Genomic DNA, 12,561 nt, shown 5'->3' with positions numbered 1-12,561 from the left:
AAGTTTAATAAAAGAAAGGATTGATTCAGTAAAAATAAATGAAGTAAAGTTTAATAAAAGAAAGGATTGACTGAAGTTCAGTTCACTTATTTACTCTGTGTAACATTTAAGTCTTTAAACCGAGTTGAAGTTACTTAAATTTATCTGAAATTAAATTTACTTAAAAAAAGCAAATGCAGAAACTTTTTTAAAGCAAATTTTACTCATCATTTTATTCAGTGTAGATTCGGGGTAATGCTGATTCACAGTGTTTTCTGTACTGCTTTTTCCTATTGTCCCTGTGAGACGTGTATCAGCCGTTTATCAGTGTTTGGGTCAGTAGAAGTCAATAAAAGCAAGTCAGGATTGAGTTTTATTAGCAAATAAAGTGATGCGGACCCCCCTGACAGCTCCATAAACCACCGTACGCCTCAGTCTGAGTCCAGTTTGGATCTTTCACCTGATGTTTTGTGTGATTGCACAAATCTGTAACTTTTGGTTCACTTTTCCTCCACTTTGCTCCACTTCTCACCTCGTGATTTAGGGCTTGTCTCGCTCGTGTGTTAATGTGAACGTGAAGCGCACACCTCGGGGTTATATTGTGAAATCTGCTGGATGATGGATCTCCAGGGTTCAGCAGAAGAGAGGGGTCGGGATAGTGTTTCAGAGTGCTGTAAATTAGTGAAAGTGCTCAGATTGAGTCGGGTCAGAGCTGGCCGAGTGGGCCGGGCCGGTGTCGGAGAGGACAAATTTAGGAGGTGTTTCTAAAAGGGAGGGAGGACATGTTTAAAAACAGAAAGATAAATTTAAAAAGACATTACCTCTGTAGAAGGGAGGAGAGTCTTGCATTAAACTGGGGTTATATCATGGAAAAATGATTATTATGCTGTATGAAATGTAATTATAGATAAATTATAAAATGATAAATCTGCTAAGAACATAACTTTCTGTCTGATAAAATATTGCATCTAATTTTTTTACATTTTTGTATCTCAGTTTTTTTTTCACTTTTTGATATAATATGAATCTGACAGTTGTTCCTTACATTGTTTTAAAATTTTATTTAAAAAATGGACATACGGTTTTTGTACGGACAAAGATTTTGAAAAGATTTTAAAGGTGTCATTCCATGTTTGTTTTTTTTCATTCATTTTAAAATGTCTAGTTGTGGTAAATCTCTAGTATGAATGAATGCCATGTGAGCTGTTTTTTGTATAAAAAAGTGCTCCGGTGGTCCGGTATAACACTGCTTTAGTCGGGTGGAGGAGTGGGCAGGGAAAACGATAGGATTTTGGCTCTTGCTCATGAATATTCATACATGCAAACATATCGCCTCTGATTGGCTAACAGCACTGCGACACCAGGAGGCAGTGAGACGTACTACAGTTAGAAATGTTTTAAAATAAAGATATTTGTAAACTAATAACAGTCTTTACAATGTCATATGTTACTTTACAACATGTGTAATAATGCTCTGCTAAGTGCAGTTCAGCCACTGACCTAGTCTTAGAGTCTCTGTAAAACATCAAATCCACCGGAGATCCTATTTAAACCTATAGTTACTCACACACAGAGGTGGGTAGTCCAGGTCCAGAAAGTAAAAATACACCCCTGTATGTATTTTTTGTATTTTGTGATAAACTGACGTATAGTTTTCGTACAGCGAGTGATTTTTCTGATTGGAATGAACGCGGTGCGGAAATTTTGCCACCTTTCTTTTGTCACAATGAGAGTTTCTTCCTGGGATACCATGGCAACCATCTAGCATTACACCACCATAGCACTCAGGGATACCAGCTAGCATCCAGGAATTCCATAGTAACCAGCTAGCAAGCCTGTAGTAACTACCAAGCAAGACTATAAACTAGAACTAAAGTAGAAACTACTTAGAATACCATAGCAACCACTTTATAGCCAAACCATTTAAGCTGTTCAACAAAGTCAAAGAATTTTACAGTGTTAAATGTGTTGTATCTGTATTTTGTAGGCCCACCAGGAACCAGAGGCCCAACAGGACCCCCAGGACCCATTGGACCGAGTGTGAGTACCAGAGTACTATATGTGTATATATATATATATATATATATATATATATATATATATATATATATATATATGGGACCCGCCCTGTGTGTGTTGTAATGTATTGCTGTTGATTTATCTCCTCAGGGGAAGCCAGGAGCCCCTGGTTTACAGGGACCCATGGGGCCAAAGGGCGAGCGAGGGGAGAGAGTGAGTGTGGCATCCCATAATATGAAATAAACACTAGCTCATTCTCCTCTACCCCTCTATACCACCTTCATTAATCTCACCCTGACCCCGCAGGGCCCTCTGGGATACCCCGGAGAGAGAGGATTCAAGGGGGAGCCGGTAAGATGGCCTTTTCTCTTTTTTTTACCCATAATCCCTGTGGAGACTAGTTTTATTTAGTGGGTTTAATAGGATTAAAAACAAAAACACTGGCTCATTAAAACAAAGTACAAAATGAAAATGTACAAAGTAACAAAGCACAGAGTAATAAGCTACTAAATAATGTGACATAGTAACAAATCACAAAATGACCAGGTAAAACGTAACAAGGTACAGTGTAACACACTAGAAAGTAACATCAAATAGTAACAATATAACAAGCTAGAAAGTAATGCCACTTAGTAAAAAATCACAGGATACAAGGTGCAATGTAACAAGGTACTGTGCAAAAATGTACAATGTAACAAGCAAAAAGTTACATTACAAAGTAACAAAGTATCCTGTTGCACAGTAACACAATTACAAAGTAACAACGCCCAGAGTTGCAAGCTACAATGTAACATTACATAGAAACAATTTAACAAGGTACTGTGTAACAAGGTAAAACCTAACAAGCTACAAAGTTGCATCACATAGTAACAAATCACACAGGAACACGATACAATGTAAGAAGCTAGAAAGTAACATCAGATAGTAACACAAAATACCAAGGTACAAAGTAACAAGATACAACAAGATACAATGTAACAAACTTCAATGTAACGTCACAAAGAAACAAAGCACAAAGGAACGAAGTACAAAGTAACAAGGTATGAATAAAACAAGCTACAATGTAACAAGATAGAAAGCATCATCACATAGTAACAAATCACAAAATAACAAGGTAAAAAGTAACAAGGTACAAAGTACCAAAGTACAAAGTAACATCACATATTAACTTAGCACAAAGGAACAAACTACAGTGTAACAAAATTCAATGTATTTTCACATAGAAACAAATCACAAAATAACAAAGTAGAGAGTCACATCACATAGGAATAAAGCACAAAGGAATGAGGTACAATGTAACAAGACACAATGTGACAGGATACAATGTAAAAAAAACTTCAATGTAACGTCACAAAGTAACAAAACACAAATTAACAAAGTACAGAGTAACATCACATAGTAATAAAACACAAAGGAACGAAGTACAAAGTAACTAGCTAGAAAGTAACATCACATAGTAACACAAAATAACAAGGTACAAAGTAACAATAAGATACAATAATACAACAAGATACAATGTAACAAACTTCAATGTAACGTCACAAAGAAACAAAGCACAAATTAACAAAGTACAGAGTAACGTCACGTAGTAATAAAGCACAAAGGAACGAAGTACAAAGTAACAAGGTATGAATAAAACAAGCTACAATGTAACAAGATAGAAAGCATCATCACATAGTAACAAATCACAAAATAACAAGGAATAAAGTACCAAAATAACAAAGTATAGAGTCACATCATATAGTAATAAAGCACAAAGGGACGAGGTACAATGTAATAAGACACAATGTAACAGGATACAATGTAACAAACTTCAATGTAACAAACTTCAATGTAACAAACTTCAATGTAACGTCACAAAGTAACAAAACACAAATTAGTACAGAGTAACATCAAATAGTAATAAGACACAAAGGAACAAGGTACAAAGGAACTAGCTAGAAAATAACATCACATAGTAACATAAAGTAACAAGGTACAAAATTGTACATTACACTTTTACAAGGTGCACAATTTTGTTACATCGATCAAAATAACATGATAAACAATAACAGACTTTTTTCTAAATTCCAAACCGTCAGTTTACTCTTTATTCAGCATAAAATTATTGAGGCTATGCCGATATATTGTATGATGTCATTTCTTTTTTTATGACAGATTTTTTGTGAGGTCTATTTCACCTTATATTTTCCTATTATACATCCTATATTTAATATCCCTAACATTATCATTACTTTCTTATAAAATCTTCTCCACAGGGTGAACAGGGACCGAAGGGTGAGCCGGGAGAGAAAGGCCTTCCGGTAAGAGTGTTCGGGGTGGTTGCCCTGATCTCCAGAGGGGATGGGCAGGTGTTCTACCCCAGATAACGAGCTAACGCTAACGTTAGCGTACTTTATGAGCTGTACTGGTTGTGTGAAAGTATTGAGTGTGTGAGACAGTATGTAATCAGGACAGCGTTTGATGTTTGATGATGTATCTCTGCTCTGTAATGTCTCTTCTTGCCTCCTAATCGTTGTGCTAGAGCGATTTAAACGTAAGGGATTTTTCGGCATTATTCGCCGCTACGCTGTTTTTACCCTGTTGTTTTACGTTAATGTTCATCATCCCTCCATTCCTGTTCACAGCGACGAGTCTTAACATCAGCCAATCACGCTTTATCCTTCAGTGGAGTCTCTGCCTTCAGTTAATGCTCTTAAATTGACGTAAATTATTGGGAATATCTAAATATATCTAAATTCTCTAAATCCAGAAGCGAATTTTATGGGGAGTTCCACTGAGAGGAGATGCTTTCCCGCTGTGTTCTGTGTGTTTTTGGTTTATAAATGTTCACAGTCTGATTTTCTGTTCCTACAACAGGGGTCTGTCTCACAACGAAATTAATTATTGATTAATCATTTTTAATGTTTTATGTTTAAGACGATGTTTCAGCTTCTGGAAACTGATCTACAGTAGTAGTATTTTTCAGTAGAGTAATTAATAAAGTTATGATAAGTTCCTGAAGAGCTTCGTAAACCAAAACTTTAAAAGGGAACTACAAGAAAGCTACTCTTTATAGAGCCGTCCTAAACCAGCAGCATCAGCAGGTAGGAGGTAGATACTTAAATAGGTAGGTATTTAGGTAGTTAGGTAGGTGTGTAGATATTTAGGTAAGTAGTTAGGTAGGTAGGTAAGAAGTAGGTAGATACTTAGGTAGGTATTTAGGTAGGTAGGTATGTATGTAGGTAGTTAGTTAGGTAGGTATGTAAATAGTAAGGTAGTTGGTTAGTTAGGTAGGTAGGTAGTTAGTTAGGTATTTAGGTAGGTAGGTAGGTAGGTAGATAGTTAGGCAGGTAGTTAGTTAGGTATGTAGTTAGGTAATTAGGTAGGTAGGTAGATAGGTAGGTAGGTAGGTAGGTAGGTAGATAGTAAGGTAGGTAGTTAGTTAGGTAGTTAGGTAAGTAGGTAGGTAGGTAGGAGGTAGGTAGATACTTAGATAGGTAGGTATTTAGGTAGATAGGTAGGTAGGTAGGTATTTAGGTAGATAGGTAGGTAGGTAGATAGTAAGGTAGATAGTTAGTTAGGTAGTTAGGTAAGTAGGTAGGTAGGTAGGTAGATACTTAGATAGGTAGGTATTTAGGTAGGTAGGTAGGTAGGTAGGTAGATAGTTAGGCAGGTAGTTAGGTATGTAGTTAGGTAATTAGGTAGGTAGGTAGATAGGTAGGTAGGTAGGTAGGTAGGTAGATAGTTAGGCAGGTAGTTAGTTAAGTAGGTAGATACTTAGGTAGGTATTTAGGTAGATAGGTAGGTAAGTAGGTAGGTAGGTAGGTAGGTAGGTAGTTAGGTAAGTAGGTAGGTAGTTAGGTACCTAGGTAGGTAGATACTTAGATAGGTAGGTATGTAGGTAGGTAGGTAGGTAGGTAGATAGTTAGGTAGGTAATTAGTTAAGTAGGTAGGTAGATACTTAGATAGGTAGGTAGGTAGGTAGGTAGGTAGGTAAACAGATAGATAGATAGATAGATAGATAGATAGATAGATAGATAGATAGATAGATAGATAGATAGATAGATAGATAGATAGATAGATAGATAGACTCTGTGCCAAAACTACTTGATGAACGGACCAATAGAAATGGAGATACATGTTTCTTATTAGACAGTGACAATATGATGATTTTCATCATTGCTGTTGTTGTTGCTGTTATTATTATTGTTATTCAGTATATTAAATGTTAAATTGTTTTGCCATATTTGCATAGTTTTGTCAAACAATATTTATCCAGAAAGGTATTTATTTATTTATTCATTTTTGTTCACATTTGTTTGATAATACATCACATTATTCCTGATAGTAGTTTAACAGTACATCTGTTATTTTTCAGTTTCAGCTGAAGCTGAGTTAATAATGTTATTAAATCTCAAATTAAATATGTATTGTCATATCTGTGTACAAATTTTGACTAAACTAAGTTGAGTTAAATCAGTTTCTGTATGAGTTTGAGTTGATCTGAGAGACAGACCCCTGATGTCCATCTTTGGTCCCTTATTTGATGTAATGCTCTGTCCAGTAAGAGCCCCCCTCACCCCCTGACCTGAGACCAGTTTTACCAGTTTATAGTCTAATGGTCAGTGTTGAGAATCAGAAAGCTGGAACTGGTCCCAGATCAGTGTGACAGGGCAGCTCTTACCTGTGCAGGTATTCTGTTGCTTGTTGTTTGTTTGTTTGTTGTTTATTTTGGTGGTGGTGGGGGGGCGGTCTCTGAGTGTGAACCCTGTCTGACCCTCTGCCAGCTGCTGTCTCCATGGCAACATCTCAACATCTCACAGTCGCCCTCTACTGGCATTCACACAACACACACACCCAATAGAAATGCAGAGAAATAAAAAGTATTCTTATTCAATTCCAATGTTGAACTGATTGGGGAAACCACTATTAACTATTAATGTTTGGAATCACTTAATTGATTCAATTAATAATAAAATAAAATACTTATGACCATTACTTGTTTAGAGAATGAAAAATAAGTGAGGCATTCTGAAAATGTCATTAGATTTTATAAGAACCTACAATTCTAATCTGGATATGCATTCTATCAGAAAAACTATCCCAAAAATTATGTTTTTCAGAATTTCCTTCTGGATTTACTGTATATTATTTCAAAATGTATTCTTTCCAGAAAATATCTTACAATTTTATTCTGGATGTAAATGTTCTTAGTTCTTATTTCAGTTTAGGTATATTTTTTAGAATTTCATCATAGATGTATATATTTGTCTAAGTTTAAAGTTAAAATTCTTAGAATTTTTATTGTGGATATATTTTTCTAAAATGTATTGTTAAATTTCCTAGAATGTTGTAGAATTTTATCCTGAAAATAATTATTTAGAATTTTTTATATGATGTTTTTTTTAGAATTTACAGTATTTTATTTCTAAATTTATTATGTTTCTTTGACATTCTTTCTAAACAAAAATCTTAGAATTATATTTTGGATATAAAACTTCTTAAAATGTATTTTTAATTACTTTTTAGGTTAATTTTATGCCTAATTTTATTAATGGTTTCATATAATTGTAAACTGTGATTCCAGTCTTTTAATAGTGATTTATATTGAACAAAATTGGCAAATTACTACCTATATTACACAGTGTGTAAATATCAGTAGCTCTGAGAGTGTGTAGGTGTGTGTGTGTGATGTGTGTATCCCAGAAGCCCCTGTGTTGTAGTGATTGTGGGTACAGTGGTGCTGGGTCAGCGCCGGTGGTCCGGGTGGTGGAGGGGGTGAAGAAACATGAGTGGATACAGCTATCCGCTATCCCGCGTCCCACAATGCATTGCTGCATGGCTCCATCCCATTCCACTGCTTGTTACCTTTATGTCTGCCTGCTTCTCACACCTAACCCCGCCCACTCTGGACCCTCTGCCTCGGTGGGATGCGTCCCAAACCAGCGGTCCATCCATCCTCATAACTCCAGCGTCCCAAACCCACTAACAGTGATGACTCCAGTGAGGGTACAGGTCTACAGCAGTTTAGCCCCGCCCATTCAACAATCGACAGCCAATTAGCCCCACCCATTCATCAATCTACAGTAATCTAGCTCCACCCATTCAGCCTATACAGCAGTTCAGTCCCACCCTTTCAGCAATCTACAGTAATGCAGCTCCACTATGCAGCAGTCTACAGCAGTTTAGCCCCGCCCATTCAGCAATCTGTAGTTATGTAGTTCCACCATTCAGCAATTTACAGCAATTTAGCCCCGCCCATTCAGCCTATACAGCAGTTTAGCCCCACCCATTCAGCCTATATCGCAGATTAGCCCACCCCTTTCCATAATCTACAGCAGTTTAGCCGCAGCCATTCAGCAATCTACAGTAATTTAGCTCCACCCATTTAGCCTATACAGCAGTTCAAGCCCACCCTTTTAGCAGTCTACAGCAGTTTATTCCCACCCATTTATCTGGCAGCAGTTTAGCCCGATATTAAAAACATCCAGGTAGCTGCACCGTTAAAATAGCAATCTGCCAAAGTCAGAGCACACCTGACTCTTAAAGGGAATGTAAATTGACACACTGTTTTGTTTTGTTATGCCCAAAATTAACCACACCCATGATTAATTAAGAGAATTAGTACATGCCTTTTGCACATTTCGAGCTGCACCAGGTGTACTTTTCCCGTCGTTATGATGGTAAAGACACACTGACATGCCCTTAATCAAGCTGCACGATGCACTGTTAATAGATCGCCTAAAAATCGCTTAAATAGGGCCCATGATGTAATTTAGAAAGTGATAAATACACGGCAAAATACCTTTTTCCAGCACTGTGTTTTACCTACATTTTGCTTGCTAAGATCAGTCAGTATTTCAGCGTAAACGAGCTACAGCCCACCTCTGGAGCCTCTCCTCATATTAATACCGCAGTCTGTCAGCAGCTGTCCTCATAGAGTCAGGAACAGCTCATTGTTCTGGACCGGTTCCTCGCCCATCGCTCAGAGACTAACGGCTTCACACTGAGTCTAAAGACATCCGAACACAGAAGGTCACCACGGCCCCATTAATCAGCGAGCGGAGATGATTCACCAGCCCGAACGTACAGGTTCTCCACCTTCTCCAGAGACCCACACATCATTCATTTCTATAACACAGCGAGCCATCTCTCACCAGCACTCAGAGTCTATTCCCTACGTATTAATCCTCGTCTCCCGGCCCGGCGCTGCTCGACTGAGGAGGCTTTCCAGAGCCGTCCCTGAACCCTGTCTCAGGATGACTTAGCGAGATGCTGGATAGATGAGGCGTTGTGTTTGGTTTGGCTGCAGGAATTCTCCTTCTTCCCGTTTCTTTTCTCTCCGAGCTGTGAATAGCTCGGGACGTCACCCTTTACTAAGTTCATGACCGAGTCATCGATAATCTTCGTGTCAAGACTTCCTTACTGACATGTGTTCTTCCTCCTAACCCCTGATTGGTTGTTGGTTTGTAGCATGTGTGTGTGTTATGTTCTGTAATGTTTGTATGTGTTGCCAACTGTAACGGATGTCCACCAAAGCCATGAAAATATTTATTTATACATTTTTTAGCATCCTTTTATAAATTAAAACACACTGACATTGACAAAAAAAATAATGCATCACAGAATAATGCAAAAATCCTTCCACCTTTGTAGTTTAAATAGCAACAGTGCTTCTGAATATATCTATGCTGATAGGTAAAGTAATTTAGGTAAATTTCTGGCATATTGCTTGTATGTCTTGGCAACGAAAAACACAACTGCTCCACTGACTGAATACAACCTAGACAGAAGTCATCAGTCAGATGTTCATTGCTATCTTGGCAGTGGTATTGGTTATTGTTATACTTAACACACAAGCAGGTCAGTTTCCTCTGTTGAGAAGTATTGTACACATCCAGGTAGCTGCGTTGTTAAAATAGCAATCCGCCAAAGTCGGAGCGCACCTGGCTTTTGCATGTTTCGAGCTGTGCAAGGTGTACTTTTCCTATCATTATGATAGCAAAGACACACTGACACTGACCAAGTCAATCTGTGCCTCTAAAGATCGCTAAAAAGGGCATAAAATAGAAAAATAACATTGACTGCTAGATATTTTGTTCAGTTGACAGAGTCGTTTCAATGAATTGTTCACCATGCCAACGTCAACAGTCAAGACATTCATTGCTATCTTGGTAGTGAATTGTGGGGCTTGATAATGAATTTCAAGTACCCCAAGGTTTACTTTTCCCGTCGTTACGAAAGCAAAGACACACTGACACTGACCCCAAGTGAAGCTGTGTGTCTAAAGATTGCTAAAAAAAGCATTAATAGTGCTTCCCCCGCTGCCCTATAATAAAAGCTATTAGAGGCAATTTCTTGGGTAGTGTACCCCCTAGTGAGAGATCGTTGACTGATAGACATTCCTCTACAATGCACTCAAACATATTTTATCAGTTGACAGACTTTGAGAGAGGCATTTCATTGAATTGTTCATCAGCCATTTGTCACTACTGCATTCGTTTGCAGTGATGTCATTATTGAGAAACCTAGACTTCTACTCGACTGGAATCGTATTGTCTTTCGCAATGAATCCAGATTCTGTTTGAAATCTTACAAGGATCAGGTTTAAAAATAGAAAACTATAGTAGTGAGCACTTTGCTTTAATCCTGCCTTTAAGGTGGACTAAAGAGTTCACACTGTAAACTGCTGGTGTGATTGATGATCTGGGGAGCATCACATACGAAAGTCGGTCACCCCTAGTAGTGATATGAGGAACACTAACAGCTCACACATGTTGTGCCTGTTGTTGAGAGAACTTTCCATCTGCATTTTTCACAGCAAGGGTTCTGAACTGTATCTCATCTTGTATGTTATTTCTTGGTGCGTTACTTATTTGTCAGTGAGTGATAATACTAAGTTATTTCAGAGGTTGGCCACTTTATGAGAAACCCCTGCCTTATAACAAGCCAAGTAGGGGTTTCTAATAAAGTGACTATATAACAGACTTCAATGGGGTCGAAATCAATCCATTGAGTGGCTTTGGTGAGAGAACATCCCCTATCAAAGGATGAGTAGCTGACTAGATCAAAGAACATGAGATATTTACTACATTAAAGATAAAAAATATTCCTTTGGTTTGTACAAAGCTGCTCATCTGGAACAGATGTTGAATTTTACTGGGAATGTGTTGATTTTATGGCATGATAGCGATTAAAATTGATTGGCTGCAGCCTGGGCTGATAAATGCATGCTGGTATTGTTATGTATTTTACAGCATGAGTTTAGAAAAGAAAATGAATAAAATTAGCAAGAGATAAAAGATGTTTTGGTGGGTGAAATCCTCTCAGATGTTGTAAATATATACAATGCAATTTTTCATAATGAAATCAGCATAGAAGTATTATATGATTAAAGGTTATTCAAGGTAGGGCTTGATATAAAATATTGCTTTGTTGTTGAGACTAGATATTGCTGACAGAAATCATCAATTCTTAAAAAATATATATATTTTTTTTAATTTTTATTTTCTCCCAATTTACAAGGCCAATTACCCAACCCATTCATTAGGACTTCCCCTATCACCAGTGGTGCACCAACACCAGGAAAGTAAAGACTAGCACACGCCTCATGCAATACATATAAAGTCAGACTCCGCCTCTTTTTGAACTTTTTCTGATGCAGCATTGCCGAGTAGCATCACAGCACGCTTGGAGGAAAGGGCAGTGACTCAGTCCAGATACATCAGCTCACAGACTAAGAAGTAGTAGTAGTAGTAAGCACTGCCACTATGATGAGCTGGTTCGAATCCCTGTCATGAAGCTTGCCATCAGTGGCCCCAAGAGTGCACAATTGGTTTGGCTCTCTCTGGGTGGGTACAGTAGATGGCGCTCTCTCTTTCCCCTCATCACTCCTAGGGTGATGTGGATCAGCACAAGGATGCGTCTGTGAGCTGATGTATCAGAACCGAGTCGCTCTGCTTTCCTCTGAGCGTTAGCGCTGTGATGCTACTTGGCAATTCTACATCAGCATCAGTTCAATAAGAGGCGGAGTCTGACTTCACATGTCGGAGGAGGAGTGTGCTAGTCTTCAGATGAATGGGTGGGACAATTAACTATATTGATTAGATTTAGGATGATTTCACCCACTAATGCACTGTTTCCCACATGAGTATCTACAGTAACTTTGTGCCGAATGTTTTTGGACTGTTTTTTGGACTGGATATTTAACTATTTAACCCTTTAACTGCTAATACAGATCGATTTTAACCTTGTGAATGAAGGACTCTGCATCTTGGCAAGCGCTTTGATTGGCTCGGCCCCATAACTTGACGGCTGTATCTGTCTCCACAGGGGGACGGCATACACCAAATCCGCGAGGCCCTGAAGATCTTAGCCGAGAGGGTTTTAATCCTCGAGACTATGATCGGTATTCATGGTGAGTAGGAGGACAGAGGCAGGGTCAGGGTCAATGCCCAATGGTCCAGATCATGTCAGGGGGTCAGATTAGCAGACCTGTGAGTTTAGCGGAGATGGGCCGACAGGGGACCAGCACTCAGGGACAAACCCACAGCCCGCTGAAGCTTAACCTGATCTTGATCT

At 38.3% G+C, this 12,561-nt stretch overlaps 1 protein-coding gene across 3 annotated transcripts in view; it reads left to right on the top strand.

Annotated features, from left to right (window-relative positions):
* Positions 1-12,561, top strand: part of emid1 (EMI domain containing 1) — a 120,255-nt gene that overhangs the window by 101,351 nt on the left and 6,343 nt on the right. The window contains exons 11-16 of one of the 3 annotated variants that reach the window (XM_022664728.2): positions 1,967-2,019; positions 2,149-2,211; positions 2,305-2,349; positions 4,257-4,301; positions 4,523-4,534; positions 12,313-12,397. In XM_022664728.2, coding sequence (XP_022520449.1) covers positions 1,967-2,019; positions 2,149-2,211; positions 2,305-2,349; positions 4,257-4,301; positions 4,523-4,534; positions 12,313-12,397 — 303 coding nt within the window. The remainder of the gene's footprint in view (positions 1-1,966; positions 2,020-2,148; positions 2,212-2,304; positions 2,350-4,256; positions 4,302-4,522; positions 4,535-12,312; positions 12,398-12,561) is intronic. The other 2 variants (XM_022664730.2, XM_022664729.2) reach the window with 2 other exon arrangements.

This window comes from Astyanax mexicanus, chromosome 22 (assembly GCF_023375975.1).
Source record: "Astyanax mexicanus isolate ESR-SI-001 chromosome 22, AstMex3_surface, whole genome shotgun sequence".
NCBI lineage: Eukaryota > Metazoa > Chordata > Actinopteri > Characiformes > Acestrorhamphidae > Astyanax > Astyanax mexicanus.
The sequence above is the reverse complement of the archived record's forward strand: the minus strand, read 5'-3'. Positions and strand labels throughout refer to the sequence as shown.